Here is a 21,933-nt window from a genome sequence, read left to right as displayed (position 1 = left end):
ACCATTTATATGTATAGCTCCACAACACATTTACCCGAGGTCATGGGGGGATGTCCCATTGTCAAGCGGGAATGATTCCGTGGGTTGGTTTCGGATAGTGCACCGTCGACACAAAAGCCTCAATACCGAATAGACAGAAATATACCCAACGTTTCTGTTCGGGCAAGTCATCGAGTCATACCAAAAAAAACCTGCTCTCGAAGATCGAAAGCCTACCTTGTATATCCCTGTTGTATTCCAGATTCACAAAAACCTCAAACCCGTTCTCTACCTTTTCTCTCCACCACAATGGCCCCCAAGTACGTCAAGAGAGTCAGTCTCTTCAAAGTACCCAAGGAAGAGGACATTGACGCCATCATTGCCGAGTATGCCGTTTTGAGAGCTACTGCCCAAAAAGTAGGTTTACAATTTCCTTCCAACGCAACAGCAATGGCGTGAATGTAAATGTAATGTAACCGCGATCCGCGAGCTGACCATTGCTTTTCTTTTGGATAACAGGACGGAGCACCATACATCATCTCGAACGAAGCTACCCGAGTCACCAACTCGTCCGAGGAGAGAGCACAAGGATTCACCCTCGTTGCCGTGACGACCTTCAAATCCCGAGAGGACTTTGAGTACTACGACAAGCAGTGCGAGGCCCACGCAAAGATCCGTTCGTTCATCGCGACGCGACGAACGGGAGTCGCTACGATCCAATACGAAAGTGAGTTGTGAGGGAGTGAATGTCCTGGTTCGACTCAACACGGGCCTGGAGTCAAACACCGAGGCCGAAGCCGATCCAGAATCATCGAGAGAGCGAAAAAAATAAGCACATCTATTGGTCATCTTCACATCGTCCAGATGGTCCATCTAGCCGGGTAGTCTTGTCTTTGTCTATATCTTGGTATCTCTAGGCTCCGACTCTAAATCTCTGAACCGCTTGAACCATGCAATCGTTTCTTGGTTTTGTACCGTAGCACTCGGCTTGACGTCCTTTCCGCTCAAAACGTTCTTGATGGCAATCTCCACCTTTTTACCATTGATCGTGACGGGGATATCGGGCACTGCAATGACGAACCTAGGTACGTGTCTGGGCGACAATCCATTTCTGATGGCGTTCTTGACTTGCGACCTCAGGTCCTCCGTCAGGGGAACTCCCGGTTTCATCACGAGGAACAAGAAGACCTGCTCGTCTGGATCTTTTGGCCTTCGACGGCCGACACACAGAGTGTTACTGATATAATCCGTAAACGGCTGGGTCTCCACGATGGCATAGATTTCTCCACTGCCAAACCGTATACCAGAAGGATCTATACCATCGTTGGTCAGTGGACGTGGGGTTCGCTCACTCGCCAGTTAGGGACGAATACTTACTCAGGACGCCGTCGCTACGACCGTGCATGGTGTAGCCTCCTGTCACCGGATTTCTACTGAGCCAGTCGTGTTGCGCCCAGACGTCGATGTGTTCAAACCGTTCGAAATATGCGGCACGGTATATCTTTCCGCCCTTGTCGCCCCAGAAGAAGCACGGCATGCTTGGGAAAGGTTTCCGGATCACCATCTCGCCCGCCTCGCCCGTGCGTGCTATCGAATCGCCCGTGACCGAGTCCAAGACGTCGACGTCCATCCCGAGCGCGAGTATCTGCATTTCGCCCGCGTACACGGGTCCACAAGGGTCCACACTGAGCAGAGAAGTCGCCGTGTCGGTACCTCCGGCGGTGTTGCATATGTGCACTTGCGGCGGGAACGAGCGATAAAACCATCGATACTGCTCCAAGGACAGCGGCGCCCCGGTGGTGTACACCATCCTCAGGGGTGACAGGTCGAATTCTCTCTTCGGCATCGTCCGTGACATTTCGATCTCGAGCAGCAGGCGAGGAGATGCTCCTAGAAAACTCACGCGGTACTTGTCGCAAATCCTCAGTAATTGCTTCGCGTCGGGGAATAGTGGACTGCCATTGTAGACGACCAGTGTCGCGCCGACGGACAGGTGCCCACACATGACGTAGAAGACCACCCAAGACGTACTCGAGTACTGCATGATCACGTCTCCGGGCGCCAGGCCGTTGTGCAACGTCGATATCTTCTTGACCTGCATGAGTAGGCCGTGTTGGTGGACGATGCATTTGGGTGCCCCCGTCGTGCCTGAAGAATAACATATGAGAAGGGGGTAGCTGAATGGCACACGAGTGAACGTGAGCGCATCCGAGGAGCTTGATCGCTCGAGAAAGTCGTGTGTCGTGGGAAATTTCGTTTCCAGGGTCTTCACGACAGGTACGATGTAGACCTGTGGCTGTGACTTTAGTTTTTGCAGAATCTCGTCCAGTTTTTGTGCTGTCGGGACCGCCTTGCCTTTGTACACGACGTGACTATCGACGAAGAGGACACTCGGTGTGACTTGCTGGAGCCTGGACACGCAACCTTCAACGCCGAGTTCCGGACTGACGCAGGTGAAGATGGCGCCTAGCGAGGCTGTGGCATGGAAGAGAACGATGGCCCAATTGGACGTGGCGACCAGTGCAGCGACGCGATCTCCCCTTTTCACACCGCTCCGTCCGAGGGCGCTGGCGGTCTGTCGGACCTTTTCGCGAAACTGACCCCAGGTCAACGTGTCGGGCTCGTCACGGTGAATGTCCTGGTCCTCTCGAATGCCGATGAGAGCGACATCCTCGGAGTTTGGATTGGCGAAGAGCACATTCTCTGCGTAGTTGAGGCTGTGACCGGGAAAGAACGGCGGGTTACTGCTCATGGGCACCGTGTCGTCGTAGGCCTTTTGCGTCGAGGGTGGAAGAGGCGGGGTGAGGTTCAGATAGCTGTACAGGTTTGTCCAAAAAGCATGTGGGTGGGTTACGGACCACCGGTGAAGTTGCTGCGTATCCGACAGATCCTGGCCATATTTTCGATTGACTTGCTGGCGGTATTTGTCCATTGGCGCTGTGCCACGGTGGCTCGGTCGCCAGAGGACCTCTGGTTCGGAAGCCTGCGTCGGGGTCATGATTCCGCAAGAAGCCCAAAGGAAATTAGGAACACCGTCTAGTGAACAACCACAACAGTCACCCTCTGAGGATATTGAGATCTAAAAGGAGAATTTGCTCATAGCGGCCCGAGAGTTTTTGGCCTTGATATCGGATATGTAGGAACAAACCGAGGTAACCAGTGCGGGGTGACAAGGCTGAGTTGCAGCCTTGTGTGATGCTGCCATCGCTCTATCTGCATCTGCAGGCAGCATTTGTCCTGGTCCTCCTCGGGGTATGTCTAATCCCATTCGTTTTGAGCTGCATTGGCCCTTGATGTATCAAGAGCGGCTCCAGATAACAAGAAGTGACACAGAGCCAAATACCTGAAGAGCAGCGACTGGAAGCAGAGAACGTCGTCATAAAGCTTTGTCCATCAGCTTCAGTGGTGGCTTTGAGAGGACCATTTCAATAGACCTTTTTTAAGAAATCTTCTGCACGCTGCCGCGATGGATGCATAGTAGTGTCGCATCATCTGAGATCTTGTCGACTCCCAGCTCCGATAATGGTGCGTCTGGCCTTCTTCAGTAGGATTGGTAAGCAGATACGCTCACAAGCCTGGGATGTGGGCGCTCTTGGAGACCCTAGGAGCGTGAAGAGACAGTACCCAGCGCTCTACCATATGGAAAAGGCCATATTCAATAATGTGAAAGTGATACAAGACATCAGGGGTAGATTTCATCCTTGCCGGAAAAGGGAAAAGAGAGCCTTGTCGGAGCGTGGGGGGTCGTCCTTTGGTTGGCTGTTCTTGCTCTACACAGTCCCAAAGAGGGGTTGCTGACATCTATTCATGGTCCCGCTCAGAGTCTCGAGTTTGTCAGCTGTGCGTATATGGCCAGCCTGACGGATTGCGGTTCCGACTCGTAATGGAATTTTATGCTCAACCTGGTCGCACCGATGTCTCTGCATCTACACCTCGATACTCCGACATTTTGACCAAACACCACAATGGCCAACTCTCTACCCACAGAGAGACAAGCCTGGCGCCGAACAGATGACCTCTCACCTGGAGCGGCTCGTCTCAAGCTCGTCACAGAGCCTTTGCCCAAAGAGCTGGCTCCAACAGCCGTCCTGATCAAAGTCCACGCCGTGTCCCTCAACTGGCGTGATGCCAACATCAGTAATGGAGGAAACCCCTGGCCGGTCATCCCCAACGGGATAATCTGCAACGATGCCGCCGGTGAGGTGCTCGCCATCGGCCAGAACGTCCGGCGCATCCGTGTCGGTGACCGCGTCGCCCCTACGAATGACACGGAATACTTGACACACCGCTCCACCGGCCGATCCTGGGTGGCCGCGAACGAAGACGGCGTGCTTGCCACGTACATCGTGTACGACGAAACGGTCCTCGGCCACCTCCCCAAGTACCTGTCATGGGAGTGCGCCGCGCTGATCCCATGTGCCGGCGTTACGGCATGGGCGGCATTGCGGGATGTAGGGATTGGGAAGAGTGTGCTGATCCAAGGTACGGCTGTCATGTGTTCCGCAGCTGTCGGGGAGAAGGGTTCGTGAAGAGATATTGATCGTTCAAAGGCACTGGGGGAGTGAGCAGCTGGGCATTGAAGCTCTCTCGTGCGTCGGGGCTCAAAGTGATTCTCACCTCGTCGAGCGACAAGAAGCTGGACCAGATGAAGAAGCTGTTCGGTGCGCCGGAGATACGGACGATCAATTATAGGACGACGCCAGAATGGCATGAGGAGGTGCTGAAGCTGACGGATGGTATTGGTGTAGATCTTGTCATCGAAAACGGCGGCGCGTCGTCTTTGGTCAAGAGCCTGAAGTGCACGAGGCGGGGCGGCATCGTCAGCCAGGTCGGCTACTTGGGCAAGCAGCAGCCGGATGATTTGCAGGAGCTCGTGCCGACGATCATTGACCGAAGGGTGATCCTCAGGTAGGTCCCATCTGCTCGGATTCGTAAAACAGACTCGGTAGATCTTGTTACTGACGTGAACATTCATTTCCAGGGGCATCAACTGCGGCCCGCCCGAGTACATGGAAGACATCTGCGCGGCTCTAGAAGCGACCCAGATGCAGCTCGACGACATCATTGACAAGGTCTATCCATTTTCGGAAGCCGAAGAGGCTGTGCAGTCGCTATGGGAAGGCAAGGTGGTAGGAAAGATCGTGCTACGTCTTTGAGGCGGATTTAGAATCGTTTCCATGGCATTTGATTGCTTTCGTAGGGGGAAGCATCCTAAGGAGCTATCACAAGTACCATGGCCAGGCCACCCTGGCATGTTCCCATGATAGCTTTCGGGTCAACACCCCTATGTGGTATAGAAGAAATCAGGCCTCTTGTCGCCTTTAATCCACTTCTCCTCTTCACTGAGACCATCATGTGCGTTATTCCGCAAGCCAGACCTCCTTTTCATATTCTCTTTTCTCAAGGCGACGTGCATGAGGACAGAACCTCCCAAGACGAACAGAACCTGGAAGGCCAAGACGACTCCGTGCCCGGTCCAGTACCTTGGCCGTTGACTCTGTAGGTAGATGTTGGAGGAGACCATACCAGTGAGGTTGCCCCATCCGACAACCATGCCAAGTACCACTGCGCGTTTCAGAGAACCCTCGGTGTTGTTCGAGACCCACGAAAGAGTGTTTGGGATGGTCGGGTAGATTCCCGCCGCACCCAGGAACGTGCCGGCGTATTGGACGTGGATGTTGGAGGTCGACAGGAGTAGGGCAAACCCAATCGCTCCGATGGTCGCTGTGACCATGTTACAGTAGCCTCTCCAGCGTGTACGGTCTGCAAAGAATCCGACCGACACGGTCACCACGGCTGCAAAGACATATGGTGGAACTGTGAGTAGCTGTGCGTGGGTGCCTTTATAGCCCATTCCTCGGACGATCGTGGGTAAGAACAGAGAAAACGCGTATAGCGGAACCAGACAGCCCATGTAGATAACCATGTAACCATAGGTCTTCCAGTCCTTCAGGGCTTCGTATATATGGCGTTTGTCGAAGTCTTCAGCGGTCCTCCCTTGTCGATCCAGAATCAGGCGGCGTTGAACTCGGATCCGGTCCTCGTTGGTCAAAAAGCGCGCGGTTTCGGGCCAGTCATGGACCATCCACCAGGAGGCGACACCAGCGAGGGCGGTGACCAAGCCTTCAAGTATGAAAATCCATGCCCAGCCTGGTTTGCCACCAATGCCATCCATTTTAGATATAGCCGCAGCGAGCAGACCGCCAAAGGATCCTGCAATGGCCGCAGCCGAGAAAAAGACCGCTGTTCGCGCGCCAATCTCAGAACTCTTGTACCAGCAAGACAGATAATATGTGACACCTGGTTGCAATCAGTAACGTGAGATGACGGGACTAGGAGAAGGGGAGAAGGTACCGGGAAAGAGACCCGCCTCGGCAACACCAAGCATGAATCGGGCGGCTAGAAGACCTCGATAGCTGGTGACGAGCCCCATCAATGTCATTATAGTACCCCAAGCCAGAATGATGGCAGTGAAGAAGATTCGAGGTGTTAAGATTTTGAGCAAAGTGTTCGTGATCGGTTCGAAAAGCGCATAGGAGATGAAAAAAATGGTAAGTGAGATGTTGTATTGTGTGCCTAAATTTGTGCGTCAGCGCCCAATGTCTTGCCTTTCGAAAGGATCGTTCTCACCGGACATTTCGAGGTCCTCTTCCATTCCTGCGAGACGGGCATTTCCAATGTTCGCCCGGTCCAGGAACGAGAGCAGGTATCTGAAAGCTCATGTTAGCTCTGATGGAAAACGTGTGGTTGTAGGTTAGAGTGAACAAGGCTTACAAAAGCGACAGCCATGGCACAATCCAAAGATCAACTTTCCACATCAGCTTTTTGTCAATCGTCTTCCTCGCCTCCTCTCCTTTCCCTTCGTCAGGGTCAGGCAGTCCAGAGAGCAGCATCCCACGCTCGATTTGGATATTGGACTCCTTTGAGTCCCCATCGATAATCAAGCAGTCGGCATGCTCGGCTTGTGCTAAAGCCTCGTTCTTCTCTGGGATCGAAGACATTTTGGTCAGGGAAGTTTGGTGGAAATAGTGTAAATCGAATATTGGTTATTGCAATAAAACAACTTCTCCATGGGGAAGAATCAAGTCTTTTAAAGGTATCTCAACTTCCCCTGACCCCAGCCCTTGAAGCCCGCAAGTTGATGGCCTCCAGTGGACGTGTGGTCTGGCCACCAAAATACGCCGAGGAGTAATTGACGCTCGGCGGAAGGCAATAAGGCACATAGCCAGGAAGTTTACTCTGGTGTAAACAACATCATGATAGGATCAAAATACCCATATCTCGTCGTGCTGGCCCGTCTACTGCCTTCAGTAGGCATTGCCCCGAAACTGAACTGGGGCTCCATTCAAGCGGACGAATTAGCTGGGAGCATTCTGTCAGCTCCAGAATCGGTGCATGAGAATCTCATATCAAATTTCATTGACTTTTATTTACCATGTGTTTAATTCTCCTCGGCGAATTGGGCTCATGCCACGCCAAGGCCCGGCACATCGATATTTGCCACTGTAAATGCTCGTAGCATCGTTGCATTTGGACGGCTATCAGAATCTCACAGCAATATGCAGTCTCATTGACGGGAAGAATTAACGAGAGGTACTAGAACTGAGTACAGAGAAGGGCTGTGCGAGGCAATAGGCGAGCAGAGAGAGTGCTGTCCACAGCACTACTCCCAATTAGGTAGGCAATGCTGAATGCGTTAGAGAGGATCATAACGATCATGGCTCTTCTGCGGCTACGCACTGCATCCAAATACTCTCGATGGAAGTCCTTTCGGCGACTTGTCCGCCGTCCGTGTAGTCCGCAAATAGACCATTGGTATAAGTAACGTTCGCCGTCCGTTGAAAAGTGGTATTGATCAAACGTCAAAGAAGAAGTACATTGACGTTTGATCAATACCTCTATCGTTGCAGATTCTGTATACCTATCACTATACGGCATATTGACCTCGAGATCTGAACACTGGTTGACTGCTCGTGGCGATGGAGCACGATTTGGACTGTCTCACGATAGCCGAGCTCGAAAAACTGGCTACGCAGCGTATGGACAGGCAGACCAGGGACTATTATAATGAAGGTGCTGACAGCGGAACCACTGTGCGGGAAAATGAGTCTGCTTATCAAAAATATCGCCTCAGACCAAGAGTTTTGAGGAACGTGTCCAAGGTGGACAGCTCCGTCAATGTATTCGGTACGCGATGCAGCGTGCCCTTTGGAGTAGCACCTGCCGCTATGCAAAAACTTGCACATGAGGAGGGAGAACTGGCGACAGCACATGCTTGCCAGGAAAAAGGAGTGGTCATGGGCTTGAGTTCCTTTTCGACAACTGCGCTGGAAGATGTGCGTGCAGCGAGTGGAAACACACCCAACGTCTTACAACTGTATCTCTTCGAAGATAGGGAACAAAGTAGGAAGCTGATTGAGCGCGCAAAGAAAGTTGGTTACAGCGCTGTTGTGTTGACTGTCGATACTCCTTTGCTGGGCAGAAGAAATTTGGAAATTCGTAACCAATTTCGACTACCAGGGCACCTCAGAGCCGCCAACTTCGACTTGGACAACGAAGGGAGGGGCTCTCGTTCCAGCAGGTCGGAGTGTTCAGATACTGCGTTCTCGAAAGACCATTCAGCGGCGGCTAAGAGCACGGCTGCCAACTATAGAGAGGGTCGTCGAGTCCTCCCAACCGGCCCCGTCACCTTCCACACTCATGGACCAAATCCAACTCTGGAGTGGGATGAGTGCATTCCATGGCTCAAGGCGCAAGCATCGCCAATGCAAGTCTGGGTGAAAGGTATTATGACCGCTGAGGATGCCGCGTTAGCGGTTGGCCACCATGTCGACGGTATCATCGTCTCGAACCATGGTGGACGCCAGCTTGACGGTACGCTCGCTACATTGGATGCCCTTCCAGAGATTGTCGCCGCCGTGAATCACCGCATACCCGTCCACATAGACGGTGGCATCCGCCACGGTACCGATATCTTCAAGGCACTCGCTCTTGGTGCTGATTTCTGTTGGATTGGTCGGCCAATGTTGTGGGGTCTGGCATACAAGGGACAAGCTGGCGTCGAGCTCTGTCTTCGGTTGTTGACCGATGAGTTCCAGTTATGTATGGGGCTTGCCGGCGTGGCCAGAGTTGCCGATATTGGCCCGCAATTTTTGTACAGGGTCAAAGCGAGTGAGTTCTTGAGTCGGCTTTGATGGAGACATAGTCCAGGGCGACAGAACTGTTCTGTAGACTCAGATGAAATTAACTTCACCGGATGCAACCAAGTAGCACCTGTATTCGAGTCAAATTCTCATCCTTTCGCATATCGTGGCCTGAGCTGGTCTAGAACCCCTTGGCCGCAACCCCAGCCCCCCTGTAGCTGGTGCCGCGGTTGCCATCCGCCCGCCCGAGTGAGACTCTTCTAATGGTGCCGAGCCACATGCTTTATGACAGCGACTTGCAAAGAACATCCAGCTCCAGAGTCAATCAATTGTCAGGCAGCTGATGGCAAAGCCTGCGCTAGACCTGACCTTGCTTCTGCGGCACTTGACCTCCGTGTGACACGCAAACCGCTCTTCGTCCTCTGCTTCCTCCCCGTGATGTTGCACATCTCGCACCACTTTGCCGCCCACAAAGATGCAGACAACACGACGAGAGCATTTCATTAATACCGGTGGGCCAAAAGGTTCCCGTCGTTCCTGCGAGTCCTGTCACAACCGTAAGGTACGATGCGATGTGGACTCCTCTGGGATACCATGCAACAATTGTCATTTAGATGCTCGCCGTTGCGTGATCAGAGAACCATTGAAAAGGTAAGCTGTGTGCTTTAGCTATGTAGATATGGTGCGGCTCTGTTCAAGACCGTGTTTTCTAACAACGCCACTCATTCAGAGGGAGGAAAAGTAGACTTGAACGACTTGCACGCGAGAGGGGGCCGACCTCCGGCACTGATGCTCCTATCGTGCCTAGGGCTGACGGTCGACGTAAACGTTCGACATACGACGATATTGAAGCTTGTTTGTCGCTACCGAGGATAGCACCCCTTTCACAAGGCCTGGACGAAAGTATGAGAATATCTCATGTTCCATTGATGCAAGTCGCTGTGACTACATCCTAGCTCATGGCCGAATCAATGCTAACTTGGAACATCTCTCTTATAGGTGATGATACTCCCTCGACAACGGATGTATATGTTCCTTTCTACTTCCACAAGTTCTTGAAACTTGGAGACATGCAACACCTGTCACCCACTGAGATTCGATGTCTCGAACGCGAGTATTGCCTTCAGGTTCCAAGCGGCCGAGTATTGGATGAATTTGTACGACAATACTTTCTCTACGTTCATCCTTGTCTCCCTCTGCTGAACGAAGGGCACTTTTGGGCCCTATACTCCGGCTCTGGACGTGATGGGAATTGCAGTCCTACTTTCTCACTAGCTCTTTTCCAGGCGATTCTTTTTACTGCGTGCAGGGTAAGTCATCAATACCCGAGACGTGAACGACCCAGATCTAAGACAGGTAGTTCGTCTCGATTAGCTCGATCAAGGCTTGCGGATTTAGGGATCTTCAAAGTGCACGTACGACACTCCATCGCCGTGCTGAGGTATGAGACCCCTTGGATTGCGCACACCTAGTAGCTGATGACCGGCTACCAAGCTGCTGGTAGAGCATTCTCTGGAACGTGACAGCGTGGCGCTTGCCCAAACATCGCTATTGCTGTCTTTGCAAGCCACTCTGGTTGATCAAAGCCTCAACTCGATGTGGTTATCAAAAGCAATATCGTACGCCAAGGAGGCTGGTGCCCAGAACTACTACCGTTCGACTCGATCAGATATCGAAACAATACGGGAACAGAAACGTCTCTGGTGGTGCTGTATTCTTCGCGACCGGATGATAGCCCTTGGTGTTCGCCGCGACATTCAAATAAGTCCTGAAGACTTCGATTTGGACCAAGGCGGGCTGACCGAATCTGACCTCGTAGGCGAGGCTCACAGTCTCCAAGTCTACGATTCCAGATCGAGGTCAGCCTTGAGCAAAACCATCGTTGCTCATTGTGCCCTTGCAGTTGCCATCACATGGACGATGAGTGCCGCTTATGGCGCATCCTCTTCCTCCCTTGAAGACCGGCCTACCGTATCTCAATTGGTCTCGTCTATGGTAGAGATCGAGCGAGCGAACACTGAACTCAAGGTCTGGTCACGCAGATTTATGTCTGACCTGGTGAATCATGGCGATAGAGATCTAGGATGTCGCACACTAAATCCTTCAGTGACCTTCTTTGCGGACATGACATTGATCCACTACTAGTATGAAGTTTTCTCCCTGGAGGAACATCTCATCAAGCTCGTGCTGACGAAACATCCAGCTCCGCCAAAATTGCACTCTGCAACCACCAGGCTTCCATCCTGCAAAGACACCAAGTTCACCTGGACGATCACGAGTTTCGCCTTGCCAGCCTCAACAGAGACTTGCGGAATGCGATCACTAGTGTAGCGGGCAAAATTAAAGAACTGAGTAACCAAGGGCTAGCACACAATCTGCCCATCACCGCGTGCGTCCTCGTGATTCTCATACCTAAGGGTGGACAGTACTCCTGAGTATCTGCTAATAACTTTTCCCTAGACCATCATGCTCGGCGCTCCCCTTTATCCTCGAAGCTCTCAACCTCCGACTCTCGGCGGCGGCGCAAAAGGACATCCACCAGCAGCAGCTTGAACGATATGCGGCCATAATGAGACTCTTCCGTACTCAACACGACCATACCGAGTGCGTCACCAGCGCCATCAACTACCTCCTGCAAGTGGTGGACTCCGAGATTCAACACCTCGGCCCGTCCTCCCAGGTCTCGCTCCGGGGTGTTGAGCAGCGCGATTTTGAGAACGGAAATAGCAAAGCGCTCTTGCATCGGCCCTCCACTTGGTCAGATGTATTCACAGGGAAACCGACGGTTTATCTGCGCCTCTCGCTCTCTCTGGACTTCGCATTGTCGCGAGGACGGGCGCCGCGTATGGCGGACCTGCAGAGCTGGGTTCTTGACACAACGCCTGCTAGTGTGCCGGGCCCGCTGTTTATGCATGCGATGTCGCCGTTAATGATGCCGCCTGTCACACCGCCAATCATTGTGCCAAATACAGTGCTTGATGTCGTTGATGACAACAATCAAGAAGAATGTTTCCCGACGCTGACAACCGAGGACACGACAGACTCTGACCTTGGCTTCGTGATACCTTGGTATCTGACCGAGGTGTCGGACTCCGTCTACGGAGATCTGCAGTTTTTGGACTCGGTCGAGCCATGTATTTGAATCATCACTGAATGGCTAACCACAAACCTTGTGCCCCGATGCAATCCTGGCGGCTGCTTATGTTGCCAATTCTGGCCATTGTATAGTATATCATTGAAAATAACATGACTGAAATGTATGAGACCGACCTAGGTCTGACGAGCATCCTGGTCATTGATCTCTCACTACTACTGCCGGAGAGTAAGGGGAAGTTGTAGCTTCATCACAAGGTGAACGAGTTGAAAGGCGGCGAATCAATACAGTCAGTACCTTGTTTGCCGCTGATCCACTCGTCGCAGTAAGATCATTTGAGGCCCCAGCGACCACGTTGTGCTGTCTAAATTTCAACCCATGATTCGGTGAGGCGCGAGTAGTTCGATTCCTCCTTGGCATGTTTGAGGCTCTACTAGAAAGAAAATACGGGGAGAGTATTGACCTCCGTGCTCATTTCCTCACGAATATCTGACACAAGGGACCGCGAAGTCCAACGGATCTCAACGCAGCAAAGCGGAAAGATCTCTTGTTTTGCTCGCTTGCACCGGCTCGAGATACATGCTAAACCTTTGTTCTAAGGGACATGGTGTCTCAGGTTGGTCGCAGCATCAACCTCCTCAGGGGCTTTGGGGCAGAACTCGCACGTTTCAGGTCCCTCAGTCATGGATTGCTTCAAACATTTAATGATGAAGATGCTCCCTCATAATTTCATCTCAGTAAGTCTGAACCTGAAATTTGCTCTCACTTTTTCAATACTTTATCCCGCAATTCCCCTTCGATCCTACCTTTAAAATGTGGACTCCCGGACATCTACAAAGAACGTCATCGACACATTCATTCGCCATGTCCGTTGCTTCGAGCCGCGGATCTACATATTCCGAGACCTTCGATGAACAACAATCTAGAAGCACGAGTGGAATGTGGCATTCTGAGAAAAGTCTCGTAACCATGACAAGTCTGGACCTGTCGCCTGAGCGTCAGCGACGTGACTCGATATCAACAAACGCATCCAACTCCACGCTCGCTATGGATGTCCCCCATGACATTGTTCATGACGAGCTGGACCTCAAAACTCCGACTGTGCAACAGATTCCTTTGGAGCACTGTAGTGTATCATCTCTCTCGGATACATCCTCGGAACAACAAATCTCCCCGAACCATGTGGCTGGCCCAATGGAGCAACTACTGCAATCGCTGCTCTACAAAGTCAGCGAGGCCGAAAGTGGTCGTCCGACTATCATGGCAGATGACTACGCCATACTCCAATCTCGGGTCGACACCCTCGAAGCGGAAAGGAAGACTTGGGAACGAAGATACCAGGCCTACTTCGAAGTCCGCGACGAGGACTTCACCAACATCCTCAAACTCCGGACAATGTTGGCTGAGGAAAGAAGAGAACATTCGGCCATCCGAAAGCTGCGAGATGAAGATCTGGAGAATCTTCTCGCCGTTCGCGAAAAGCTCGCGCAAGCCTTGTGGTCCAAGCCTCAACCACCACCACCGACCAGACGGACGTCCACGTTCTCGGCACGTCAATCACGGAGCGAAGGGGATGATTTGTGGCGGGCTGCGAAATCTGCGGCAATGGAGCAGAGGATCCTAGAGCTCGAAGCGGCAAACAAAGAGCTGCACGAGCATGCCACAAAGGGAAGCGTCTCGGGTGATGTGAACACGATGATGAGTCGCATGGAAACCATGTTTGATGAAAGCATGAAGCATAGAGAGAAGATGGCCGTCAAGATGCAGCAGCTCAGGTCCGAGAAGGAGGCGTTGCAGAAGGAGGTTGGGCTGCTAGAAGATCGCAACGCCGAGCTAGAGTCAGTCATTGGAAGGATGCAGAGGAATCTCGGTATATGAATCACGTCTCGCTTTATTTCTTTTTATTTGGCGGTTTTTTAGTTAGCGTGGCATGGAGTTTCGTATTGGAACACGTTTGTGCATCTGCTTAGATAGATTAGAAAGGTGTGTGCTTCATGAGGTAACAAAAGCATGGCATGACTATGAGTACAAGATGTGCCTCATCGGGAATGGATACAAACGAAAACAGAAAACTCCATGAACCCGGACGAGTTCTTCCGCTGACCATTGACTTCTTATTACCTGTGATTAACGTATCAAAACAAAATTTTGTCGTGTTCAAGGACAGTGCTCGTAATTTCAAGAGGTGAGTGGATAGTGTCGATATCGGCGACAGCACAGACTGACAGCCTCGTGCTTCCGGAGTAAATAGCGAAGACGTCATCACCTGAGTTGTTTTTTTCTATTGAGCTGTTGGTTTGACCTTTACACTTTCAACATTTTGTTTTTAACATTTTATTTTTGAAGAACTATTTTTTGAGAACAACAATCTTGAACAGTAGGCACGGTGGTCAAAGGCCCCAGCCCCTTGAGAGAAAAATGTCCACTCGGACAACCGGGACAGCGTTGTTGGTCTTGGGAGGAGCCTTGTTGGCCGCCGCGTTTCCCACTCCGCCGCCATCATCATCATCATCATCATCATCATCATCATCTCAACAAGTGCCGATCACGGTACAAGACCACACGCAGGGCTACAAATTCGACGAACTTTTACATCTTCCAGGGATTTCACCGTACTTTGACGCCGTCGGGTTCGGTCTCGAGCATACGGCGCCCGTAGGGTGCAAGGTGACGGCGGCGTCGTACCTCATCCGGCACGCCGCCATCTACTCCAACGACGACGAGTACGAGGAATACATCAAACCGTTCCTGTACAAACTCGAACAGCACCGCTCGGGATGGTCCGGACCACTGGAATTCATGTCCACCTGGGTGTCTCCCATCCTGGAAGACAGGCTCGAACAAGTGACGCCTTCCGGTAAGGAAGACGCCAGAAAAGTGGGCGCGCACCTGGTCAAGCGTTACCCCGACCTCGCCCCCACCGTCAAACGAGTGCTGGCCGACAAGAAATCGCGGACGTACGACACCGCCGAGGCAATGGTGAGGGCCTTCCCCGAGAACTCGGACATCAAGGTCGTGCGAATCACCCAGAACAAGAACGGAAGCATGGACTCGTTGGTGCCCCACAAGTCGTGCCCTGCGTTCAGCAAGAAACCCGGCACCGAAGAAATGGCCGACTTCGTGTCTCACTACGCGGCGCACGTCTCGGGTCGCCTGGCGCAATTCATGCCTTTCAACCTGACCGACAACGACGTCGTCGGTCTTCAGGGTCTGTGTGGCTACGAGTCCGCAATCAGAGGCGAGAGAAGTCCCCTGTGCGCCGTCTTCACCGACGCCGAGTGGATGTCGTACGAGTACGCCTGGGACCTCAAGTACGCCCACATGGTCGGTCCCCTGAACCCCTTGTCGCCGTACCTGGGCTTTCCCTGGCTCAAGGCGCAGAGCGAATTGTTCCAAAAGGTGGATGGCACACCGGACCCGGACCCAGACCGAAACGGAGACGACGACGACGATGATGCTGGCTGGCCTCCGGAGCAACGGCTCTTCCTGAGCTTCACGCACCGCGAGGTCCCTCCCTTTGTCGCCACGGCGCTGGGCATCTTCAACTCGTCGTCGTCGGCGATGGAACAGTTCCCGACCGACCACGTCAACTGGGTCCGCGCCTGGCGCATGAGCGATCTCATCCCGTTCCTGGGCCACGTGGGCATGGAGAAGATGACGTGCACGGGCAGGCCGGGGCGAGAGGGTGAATATATCCGCGTCATCGCCAACACGGCACCCAGGCCCATTCCCTTCTGTCAGGACGGACCTGGCGCCAGTTGTCCCATGAGCGAGTGGGTGAAGATCATCGCCGCCGGGGCCGAAGAATTCAAGGATTATGCGCAGGTGTGTAAGAAGGACGAGAAGGACATGAAGTAATATAATTATACCCCGATCTACTAGATGGGAGATGTCATGTGTACCAAGTATTAGATTAATTCTTCCCTGTATGTACCAACAAAAGTGTCGCGCCGTATTCAGAGTTTGTGATTGAGCAGCAAGCATTTCGGTCGAGATTGAGATTTTCCCAAAATGATGTCAAAGGCTTAGTACGGAGTAGATAAGTACCTACCTAGGCAGACAGGCGCAACAGACCGGACCAAAGTATTCGTTCACCAACCCGAGGGATCCCTCAAAAACGGTGGATGTTGAGGCTCAGTTTGCATGAGTGGCATCGAGGCCTCCTGTAGTCTACATTCCATCTTTTAAACCGTAGGTAGCGAGTCAGTGGTGGTACACCGTTGTTATGCTCCTTCTCCTTCTTGTCGTGTCATTAGTCGTCTCGTAACGACAACAATGTTCAAGGAAGAACAAACCAAAAACAGAAGCCAGAAATCGTGACTCGAAGTGAATATCCGGAGTTCTTGGCAACCAATGGCCGCAGCTTCACGTCGATGACGTACCGGTACAGATTAGTTGTTGCACCAAAGAAATTCATACTGTCTTCTTCTGACAGTAGCACAACATTACTCATCGACCATGACAATGGCACCGTCACGAGGAATACACAACGTTGACCTTCATAACGAAAATGACGAAGCCGCAGTGCAACAACAATCCAAGTCCGCGCTCGTCAGCGCGAGACGCAACCTGAATTACCTCATTGCACCCGGAAGCGCGAGCGCCGATAAGCCAGCTCGCTTACGCACAAGGGCCCTCCTCCGCACATGTCGATATGTTGGACAATTCATCATTTGGCGACTGGTGCGTTGGGCCAAATACGCGGCTGTTGGGTTTCTCGTCGCCGCAATTGGAGCTACTGCATTCGGAGGCGTCATCACCGGGGTGGGCTGGCTGGCGGCTCCTCCAACCTTTGGTGCGAGTATCATTGCAGCAAGTGTCTGGGGCGTGGGCAAGTTCGCAGCACGGAAATTACACAGGCGGTGGAAGAAGGAAGGTGGCGACGATGGCGCTGAGATGAGAGAGCGGATCGAGGACGAAGGGCCTGTCCGGAGAGAAGGATCCTACGGTACCGACATGGGCCCAAGAGCGGTTCCCTGGTGATGGACGACGTGCTATGAAAAGCGGTGCCATGGAAGCAGGTGACGGTGTCTGCACGTCTATGTGCAGCAGCCAGCGATGGTAAGGCCACTGTGCGAGCAAGTGTCGATGGTGATGATTACGATGCTGCCTAAGCCACGCAGCCCTGCATCTCAACAGATTTTCGGAAAGGAAAGAAATGTTAATACATGTGATAATGTGGTATGGCATTGGTCGGGAGACATATGAAGAGTTATCAGGATCATATGACGACCCTGGAGGCAGAAGGCATCAGTTGCAAAGGCAGCCAATCATATACTCACGGATCTTCATATGGGTATTGTTGAACATTGTGTGGTGTGCATCGCTCGAGCCAAAAGGTGATGTGGCCACAAGGGAATCGCAGTTGGCTATACGAAATACGACGGAAGATCTGGCGCATCATCCTCTTGTTGGGGCCTGTCACAACTTTTGAGGCCTCGGCTCATTTTCTCCGAGACGCATTTGGTTTCCGATCGCCTGGACCCAATCCCTGTAGTCCGTAGTGTCCTCGTAAGTGCCGAGATTTCTAGTCCGGCGTCAGCACGGAGGATATATTTTTAACAGAGAGGGTCTTCGACAGTGGTCAGAGAGAAGCTTCCCTTGTCGAGCGTTTCTTTAGATGAATCACATCTACGACGTCACGACCATGGCTGGAGCCTCATCGACAACTTCGCAACGAGAAAAGCCACGATACGAGCTCTTAGTACTTTGCAAAATACGCTAGTCACCAATCCTTGAACCGTGAATGGCCGAAGTTCTCAGGGTCCCGATTCTAGCTCCGTTCTAGAGCTGTCAAACACTAGAACCAATAAGGACTAGCCGGGACAATCTTTGGGGATCTGTGCCTGAAACTCGCCTGACGTCTCCCCAACGTTTTTCGCAAGCCCAGAGAGCTCAGGGCAACGTGAGCCGCCTAGTGAATTTCTCGTGTCCGGCCCTCACCAAGAAAGGGTCAAGATTCGCCAAATGATGTGCAGTTCTAGAGCCTGGAAAATCTCTGCGCCATTCGACAGAGGCCGACCAGCTTCGAGGTCCCGGTCCCTGGCCACCCAGTCCCGTCCCCCCAAAAACCCCCCCCATACGCCTCCCGATACTTGTTTTCACACCACCCACTGCCGCCTCAAAAGAAGTGGGGAACTTCTCAACAACTTTTTGAATTCTCGTTGGGCTGCACCGTCGCCCCCTTCTAAATAAAACATCGACCCGTCCTCCTCTCTCGTCCTCAATCCCTTCATCCTCACATCGACCTTCATTCCCTCCGGTATCAGTCGACCTTCATACCGACTTCGCCATGCCGTCCTCACAGCCTACCGCCGGTGACCTGGCAGTCAAGCCAGAGTACCTCTCCTCCACCCCCAACCCAATGGCAAAACCCTCGGAGCCAAACCGAAGCTCGAAGTATGACCCCAAGAAGCCTCACATCACCGAGACCCCAATGACAACGTCGAACTGGTATAAACACGTCAATTGGCTCAACGTCACCCTCATTGTCCTGATTCCTATCTACGGCTGCGTTCAGGCCTTGTGGGTGCCTCTCCAGTTCAAGACCGCTGTCTGGGCTGTCCTCTACTACTTTGCCACTGGTTTGGGCATCACAGCTGGATACCACAGGTTATGGGCTCACACCTCCTACTCCGCGACTCTTCCCCTCAGAGCGTTCCTTGCCGCTGTCGGCGGTGGTGCCGTCGAAGGCTCCATCAGATGGTGGGCACGCGATCACCGAGCACACCACAGATATACCGACACCGAAAAAGACCCATACTCCGTACGCAAGGGTCTGCTCTACTCGCACTTGGGATGGATGATCATGAAGCAAAACCCCAAGAGAATCGGTCGTACTGACATCTCCGACCTCAACGAAGACCCCGTGGTCATCTGGCAACACAAGAACTACCTCAAGGTTGTCATTTTCATGGGTCTCGTCTTCCCCATGATCGTTTCTGGTCTCGGTTGGGGCGATTGGTTCGGTGGCTTCATCTACGCCGGTATCCTCCGCATCTTCTTCGTCCAGCAAGCCACTTTCTGCGTCAACTCCCTGGCCCATTGGCTTGGTGACCAGCCTTTCGACGACCGCAACTCTCCCCGTGACCACGTTATCACGGCTTTGGTCACCCTGGGTGAAGGCTACCACAACTTCCATCACGAATTCCCCTCCGACTACCGCAATGCCATTGAGTGGCATCAGTACGACCCTACCAAGTGGTCCATCTGGGTCTGGAAGCAACTCGGTCTTGCCTATGACCTCAAGCAATTCCGTGCCAACGAAATCGAGAAAGGCCGCCTCCAGCAACAACAGAAGAAGCTTGACCAGAAGCGCGCCAGACTCGACTGGGGTGTCCCTCTTGATCAGCTACCGGTGTTGGAGTGGGATGACTATGTTGAACAAGCCAAGAATGGTCGTGCTCTTGTTGCAATTGCTGGCATCGTGCACGATGTGACCGAGTTCATCAAGGACCACCCCGGTGGCAAGGCGATGATCAACTCTGGTATCGGCAAGGATGCCACTGCCATGTTCAACGGCGGTATCTACATGCACAGCAATGCTGCTCACAACCTGCTGTCTACTATGAGAGTCGGTGTCATTCGTGGTGGCTGCGAGGTGGAGATCTGGAAACGAGCACAAATGGCAGCCAAGGGTGAGGTTTCTCGAGACAGCTCCGGTGAGCGAATTGTCCGAGCTGGTCTACAACCCACCAAGGTTCTGCAAAACACACCGACAGCTGGAGCTGCTTGAGTGATTCGATGACGGCACGAAGTATCTTTTGACCTGATGCAAAAAACAATTATCTGCTTAGCGAATGTATATATTGTGTTATGGCGTTTCCCTTTCTGTTTCGAGGATCACGGTTGTGAGATCCATAGACCTTGATCTGTGGGCTTGGATGGATTCAGCTTTAAGAAGGTTATGCTGTGAAGCAATTAAATACCCCCAATTCTAAATAGTACGAGGAATCAATCTTATCTTCCCTACCTCACATTTGGACACAAATATTTCTGGTGGTGATGCTTGTAGGTTGATTGCTAATGTGGATGCTGTACACACTGTGGGTGGTATACAATAGTCTCGGCGCTGGCAATTCATTGCTCCGCACTTCCCGGTCTCCGCCTTGGAGCAAATGTATCGAAGAGCATCCATGACTTTCTGAGGCCTGACTTGTCACGGATAGAGGAACACTGATCAATTGCAGGTCGTGCAATCGCTTGTCTTATTAACTATGAGTTCCATCCTGCCTTCCTCTTTGTCGCCGGCGACTTTCTTTGTTCACTCTTGCTCCACTTCCCATAATCCATTCGCCATCACCTAACCTTCTCAGTCCCTAGATCCTATTACACGTACCTAACTACCATGACAAATCTATCCTTTCGTGAGCAAGGCAACGATCGCTTCAAGGCCGGCGAGTTCAAAGAGGCTGAAGAGTTATACAGCGCCGCGTACGTTGTTCTGACCCGGAAGTACATGATCATCTGTTGACCGCGTGACAGGATAGCCGAGCATTCTCGCTCTGATCCAAAGGTCTTTGCGAACCGCGCCCTCACGCGTCTCAAACTTCAAGACTGGCAAGGAGCTGAATCGGATGCCAGAAAGGCAATCGAACTTTATGGCCCCAAACACGAAGCCCAGTCGATGAAGTCGCATTACTATCTTGCACAAGCCCTCCTGCCGCAGCGGCACGTGGGCGAGGCTCTCGCCGAGGCAAAACATGCGTACACCACGTGTCTAGAAACCAAGGACTCCAGTGCAGAGTTGATCGGACAATTTATTCTCAAGGCAAAGCAGGCACAGTGGCAGGCGAGAGAGACCGCACGGTTACGAGAGTTGAATTCGACTTTGGCGCTCGTGGAGGACATGCTCAATCAGCAACTCGACCGAGACAAGCAAGACGTGGAAGAGAGGTTCACCAAACAAGAGATTGGTGAGACTGGCCGACAAGAAGAAATTGACGAGCTGGAGAAGGAAGCCGAATCAAGGCGGGAGAACATAAGGAAGGCATTCGAGAACTCCGCCGTTCCAGATACGGTCGAGAGGGTATGTTCCGAATCGTACGGTCGAAAATGCGAGGCTGATAGTAAACAGATTGTACCGGACTGGATGATCGATCCCATTACCTTTGAGGTTATGCACGATCCGGTCGTCACCCCGACAGGCGTTTCGTACGAGCGCACAAGTCTACACAGGCATATCAAGGCCCACGGATGCGACCCACTGACGAGGCAACCTCTAAAGTATGATATGTTGATCCCGAACGTTGCATTGAAGAATGCTTGCTCGGATTTTCTAGACAAGAATGGATGGGCTGTCGATTGGTGATATTCTTTTGGGCGATGACAGTGTCAGATTTGGCATGACAGTACGACCTATTTTCTCAGCTCTGATCGGATTCGATGCCTCAGAATGACTTCCAGCGCCGGCGTTGTTGGGTGCAATTTGATGCTTGGTAGATCCGTGACCCCGTCTCAAGTCATCTATACATCCGTTCAAAACCCTAATATTTTCTCTCCAGAATGTGCATTCTCAATTCTCAATTCTCGGTTCTCTTTTTCTTTCCTTGATGTGATAAGCCTATGCTAGGAGTAAGGACATACGCATGAGGACACTGGCTCGTTGTGGCGGTGACATGCAGCGGACAAGCGGCCGTATTCGTTCTCGTACCCGTAACTAGGTACTGTAAACACAACAGGGACTGTAGCGCCGGAGGATTTACTTATTACTGGAGA

At 52.3% G+C, this 21,933-nt stretch overlaps 11 protein-coding genes across 14 annotated transcripts; 9 read left to right on the top strand and 2 right to left on the bottom strand.

Moving 5' to 3' along the window:
• Positions 1 to 160: 160 nt before the first annotated feature.
• PV06_08936 (uncharacterized protein) lies at positions 161 to 935 on the top strand. Its single transcript, XM_016410326.1, has 2 exons — positions 161 to 396; positions 499 to 935. The coding sequence occupies exons 1-2, from the start codon at positions 289 to 291 to the stop codon at positions 715 to 717; spliced, it is 327 nt and encodes a 108-aa protein (XP_016259348.1). The 5' UTR covers positions 161 to 288; the 3' UTR covers positions 718 to 935.
• PV06_08935 (acetoacetate-CoA ligase) lies at positions 820 to 2,977 on the bottom strand (the record flags this gene model as incomplete). Its single annotated transcript, XM_016410325.1, has 2 exons — positions 820 to 1,292; positions 1,357 to 2,977. The coding sequence occupies 2 exons, from the start codon at positions 2,975 to 2,977 to the stop codon at positions 877 to 879; spliced, it is 2,037 nt and encodes a 678-aa protein (XP_016259347.1). The 3' UTR covers positions 820 to 876.
• Positions 2,978 to 3,944: 967 nt separating this feature from the next.
• On the top strand, positions 3,945 to 5,135 carry PV06_08934 (uncharacterized protein; the record flags this gene model as incomplete). Its single annotated transcript, XM_016410324.1, has 3 exons — positions 3,945 to 4,461; positions 4,530 to 4,887; positions 4,961 to 5,135. The coding sequence occupies 3 exons, from the start codon at positions 3,945 to 3,947 to the stop codon at positions 5,133 to 5,135; spliced, it is 1,050 nt and encodes a 349-aa protein (XP_016259346.1).
• PV06_08933 (uncharacterized protein) lies at positions 5,075 to 7,365 on the bottom strand. Its single transcript, XM_016410323.1, has 4 exons — positions 6,754 to 7,365; positions 6,610 to 6,689; positions 6,334 to 6,555; positions 5,075 to 6,279 (listed from the first exon to the last, which is right to left on the bottom strand). The coding sequence occupies exons 1-4, from the start codon at positions 6,978 to 6,980 to the stop codon at positions 5,264 to 5,266; spliced, it is 1,545 nt and encodes a 514-aa protein (XP_016259345.1). The 5' UTR covers positions 6,981 to 7,365; the 3' UTR covers positions 5,075 to 5,263.
• Positions 7,366 to 7,851: 486 nt separating this feature from the next.
• PV06_08932 (uncharacterized protein) lies at positions 7,852 to 9,261 on the top strand. Its single transcript, XM_016410322.1, has one exon. The coding sequence runs from the start codon at positions 7,959 to 7,961 to the stop codon at positions 9,171 to 9,173; it is 1,215 nt and encodes a 404-aa protein (XP_016259344.1). The 5' UTR covers positions 7,852 to 7,958; the 3' UTR covers positions 9,174 to 9,261.
• A 175-nt stretch (positions 9,262 to 9,436) lies between these two features.
• On the top strand, positions 9,437 to 12,667 carry PV06_08931. 2 transcript variants are annotated; one of them, XM_016410320.1, is made up of 7 exons: positions 9,437 to 9,773; positions 9,853 to 10,025; positions 10,122 to 10,432; positions 10,483 to 10,563; positions 10,617 to 11,266; positions 11,326 to 11,511; positions 11,583 to 12,667. In XM_016410320.1, exons 1-7 carry the CDS (start codon positions 9,598 to 9,600, stop codon positions 12,262 to 12,264), a joined length of 2,259 nt encoding a protein of 752 aa, XP_016259342.1. In that variant the 5' UTR covers positions 9,437 to 9,597; the 3' UTR covers positions 12,265 to 12,667. The 2 variants fall into 2 exon arrangements, with proteins under 2 accessions (XP_016259342.1, XP_016259343.1); XM_016410321.1 differs by having other exon boundaries at positions 11,326 to 12,667.
• Positions 12,668 to 12,938: 271 nt separating this feature from the next.
• Positions 12,939 to 14,264, top strand: PV06_08930 (uncharacterized protein). Its single transcript, XM_016410319.1, has one exon. It carries the CDS (start codon positions 13,030 to 13,032, stop codon positions 14,092 to 14,094), a length of 1,065 nt encoding a protein of 354 aa, XP_016259341.1. The 5' UTR covers positions 12,939 to 13,029; the 3' UTR covers positions 14,095 to 14,264.
• Positions 14,265 to 14,352: 88 nt separating this feature from the next.
• PV06_08929 (uncharacterized protein) lies at positions 14,353 to 16,406 on the top strand. Its single transcript, XM_016410318.1, has one exon. It carries the CDS (start codon positions 14,635 to 14,637, stop codon positions 16,072 to 16,074), a length of 1,440 nt encoding a protein of 479 aa, XP_016259340.1. The 5' UTR covers positions 14,353 to 14,634; the 3' UTR covers positions 16,075 to 16,406.
• Positions 16,407 to 16,499: 93 nt separating this feature from the next.
• PV06_08928 (uncharacterized protein) lies at positions 16,500 to 17,819 on the top strand. Its single transcript, XM_016410317.1, has one exon. The coding sequence runs from the start codon at positions 16,675 to 16,677 to the stop codon at positions 17,197 to 17,199; it is 525 nt and encodes a 174-aa protein (XP_016259339.1). The 5' UTR covers positions 16,500 to 16,674; the 3' UTR covers positions 17,200 to 17,819.
• A 418-nt stretch (positions 17,820 to 18,237) lies between these two features.
• Positions 18,238 to 20,178, top strand: PV06_08927 (acyl-CoA desaturase). Its single transcript, XM_016410316.1, has one exon. The coding sequence runs from the start codon at positions 18,509 to 18,511 to the stop codon at positions 19,949 to 19,951; it is 1,443 nt and encodes a 480-aa protein (XP_016259338.1). The 5' UTR covers positions 18,238 to 18,508; the 3' UTR covers positions 19,952 to 20,178.
• On the top strand, positions 20,169 to 21,888 carry PV06_08926. Of its 3 annotated transcripts, XM_016410314.1 has the most exons (3): positions 20,169 to 20,649; positions 20,701 to 21,244; positions 21,293 to 21,888. In XM_016410314.1, the coding sequence occupies exons 1-3, from the start codon at positions 20,564 to 20,566 to the stop codon at positions 21,524 to 21,526; spliced, it is 864 nt and encodes a 287-aa protein (XP_016259336.1). In that variant the 5' UTR covers positions 20,169 to 20,563; the 3' UTR covers positions 21,527 to 21,888. The 3 variants fall into 3 exon arrangements, with proteins under 3 accessions (XP_016259336.1, XP_016259335.1, XP_016259337.1); XM_016410313.1 differs by having other exon boundaries at positions 20,701 to 21,888; XM_016410315.1 differs by having other exon boundaries at positions 20,169 to 21,244.
• The last annotated feature ends 45 nt before the right edge of the window (positions 21,889 to 21,933 follow it).

The sequence above is a fragment of the Exophiala oligosperma genome (assembly GCF_000835515.1).
Source record: "Exophiala oligosperma strain CBS 72588 unplaced genomic scaffold supercont1.9, whole genome shotgun sequence".
NCBI classification, from domain to species: Eukaryota; Fungi; Ascomycota; class Eurotiomycetes; order Chaetothyriales; family Herpotrichiellaceae; genus Exophiala; species Exophiala oligosperma.
The sequence above is the reverse complement of the archived record's forward strand: the minus strand, read 5'-3'. Positions and strand labels throughout refer to the sequence as shown.

Excerpts from the sequence above, each read along its gene's own strand:
- PV06_08936 (XM_016410326.1), top strand. The coding sequence starts at position 289 with ATGGCCCCCAAGTACGTCAAGAGAGTCAGTCTCTTCAAAGTACCCAAG. Across the intron at positions 397-498 it reads TGAGAGCTACTGCCCAAAAA|GACGGAGCACCATACATCAT; the intron begins GTAGGTTTACAA and ends TTTGGATAACAG.
- PV06_08927 (XM_016410316.1), top strand. The coding sequence starts at position 18,509 with ATGCCGTCCTCACAGCCTACCGCCGGTGACCTGGCAGTCAAGCCAGAG.
- PV06_08932 (XM_016410322.1), top strand. The coding sequence starts at position 7,959 with ATGGAGCACGATTTGGACTGTCTCACGATAGCCGAGCTCGAAAAACTG.
- PV06_08929 (XM_016410318.1), top strand. The coding sequence starts at position 14,635 with ATGTCCACTCGGACAACCGGGACAGCGTTGTTGGTCTTGGGAGGAGCC.
- PV06_08928 (XM_016410317.1), top strand. The coding sequence starts at position 16,675 with ATGACAATGGCACCGTCACGAGGAATACACAACGTTGACCTTCATAAC.
- PV06_08930 (XM_016410319.1), top strand. The coding sequence starts at position 13,030 with ATGTGGACTCCCGGACATCTACAAAGAACGTCATCGACACATTCATTC.
- PV06_08926 (XM_016410313.1), top strand. The coding sequence starts at position 20,564 with ATGACAAATCTATCCTTTCGTGAGCAAGGCAACGATCGCTTCAAGGCC. Across the intron at positions 20,650-20,700 it reads GAAGAGTTATACAGCGCCGC|GATAGCCGAGCATTCTCGCT; the intron begins GTACGTTGTTCT and ends ACCGCGTGACAG.
- PV06_08931 (XM_016410320.1), top strand. The coding sequence starts at position 9,598 with ATGCAGACAACACGACGAGAGCATTTCATTAATACCGGTGGGCCAAAA. Across the intron at positions 10,564-10,616 it reads CACTCCATCGCCGTGCTGAG|CTGCTGGTAGAGCATTCTCT; the intron begins GTATGAGACCCC and ends CCGGCTACCAAG. Across the intron at positions 11,267-11,325 it reads ATGACATTGATCCACTACTA|CTCCGCCAAAATTGCACTCT; the intron begins GTATGAAGTTTT and ends CGAAACATCCAG.
- PV06_08933 (XM_016410323.1), bottom strand. The coding sequence starts at position 6,980 with ATGTCTTCGATCCCAGAGAAGAACGAGGCTTTAGCACAAGCCGAGCAT. Across the intron at positions 6,690-6,753 it reads GTGCCATGGCTGTCGCTTTT|ATACCTGCTCTCGTTCCTGG; the intron begins GTAAGCCTTGTT and ends ATGAGCTTTCAG. Across the intron at positions 6,280-6,333 it reads CGAGGCGGGTCTCTTTCCCG|GTGTCACATATTATCTGTCT; the intron begins GTACCTTCTCCC and ends GATTGCAACCAG.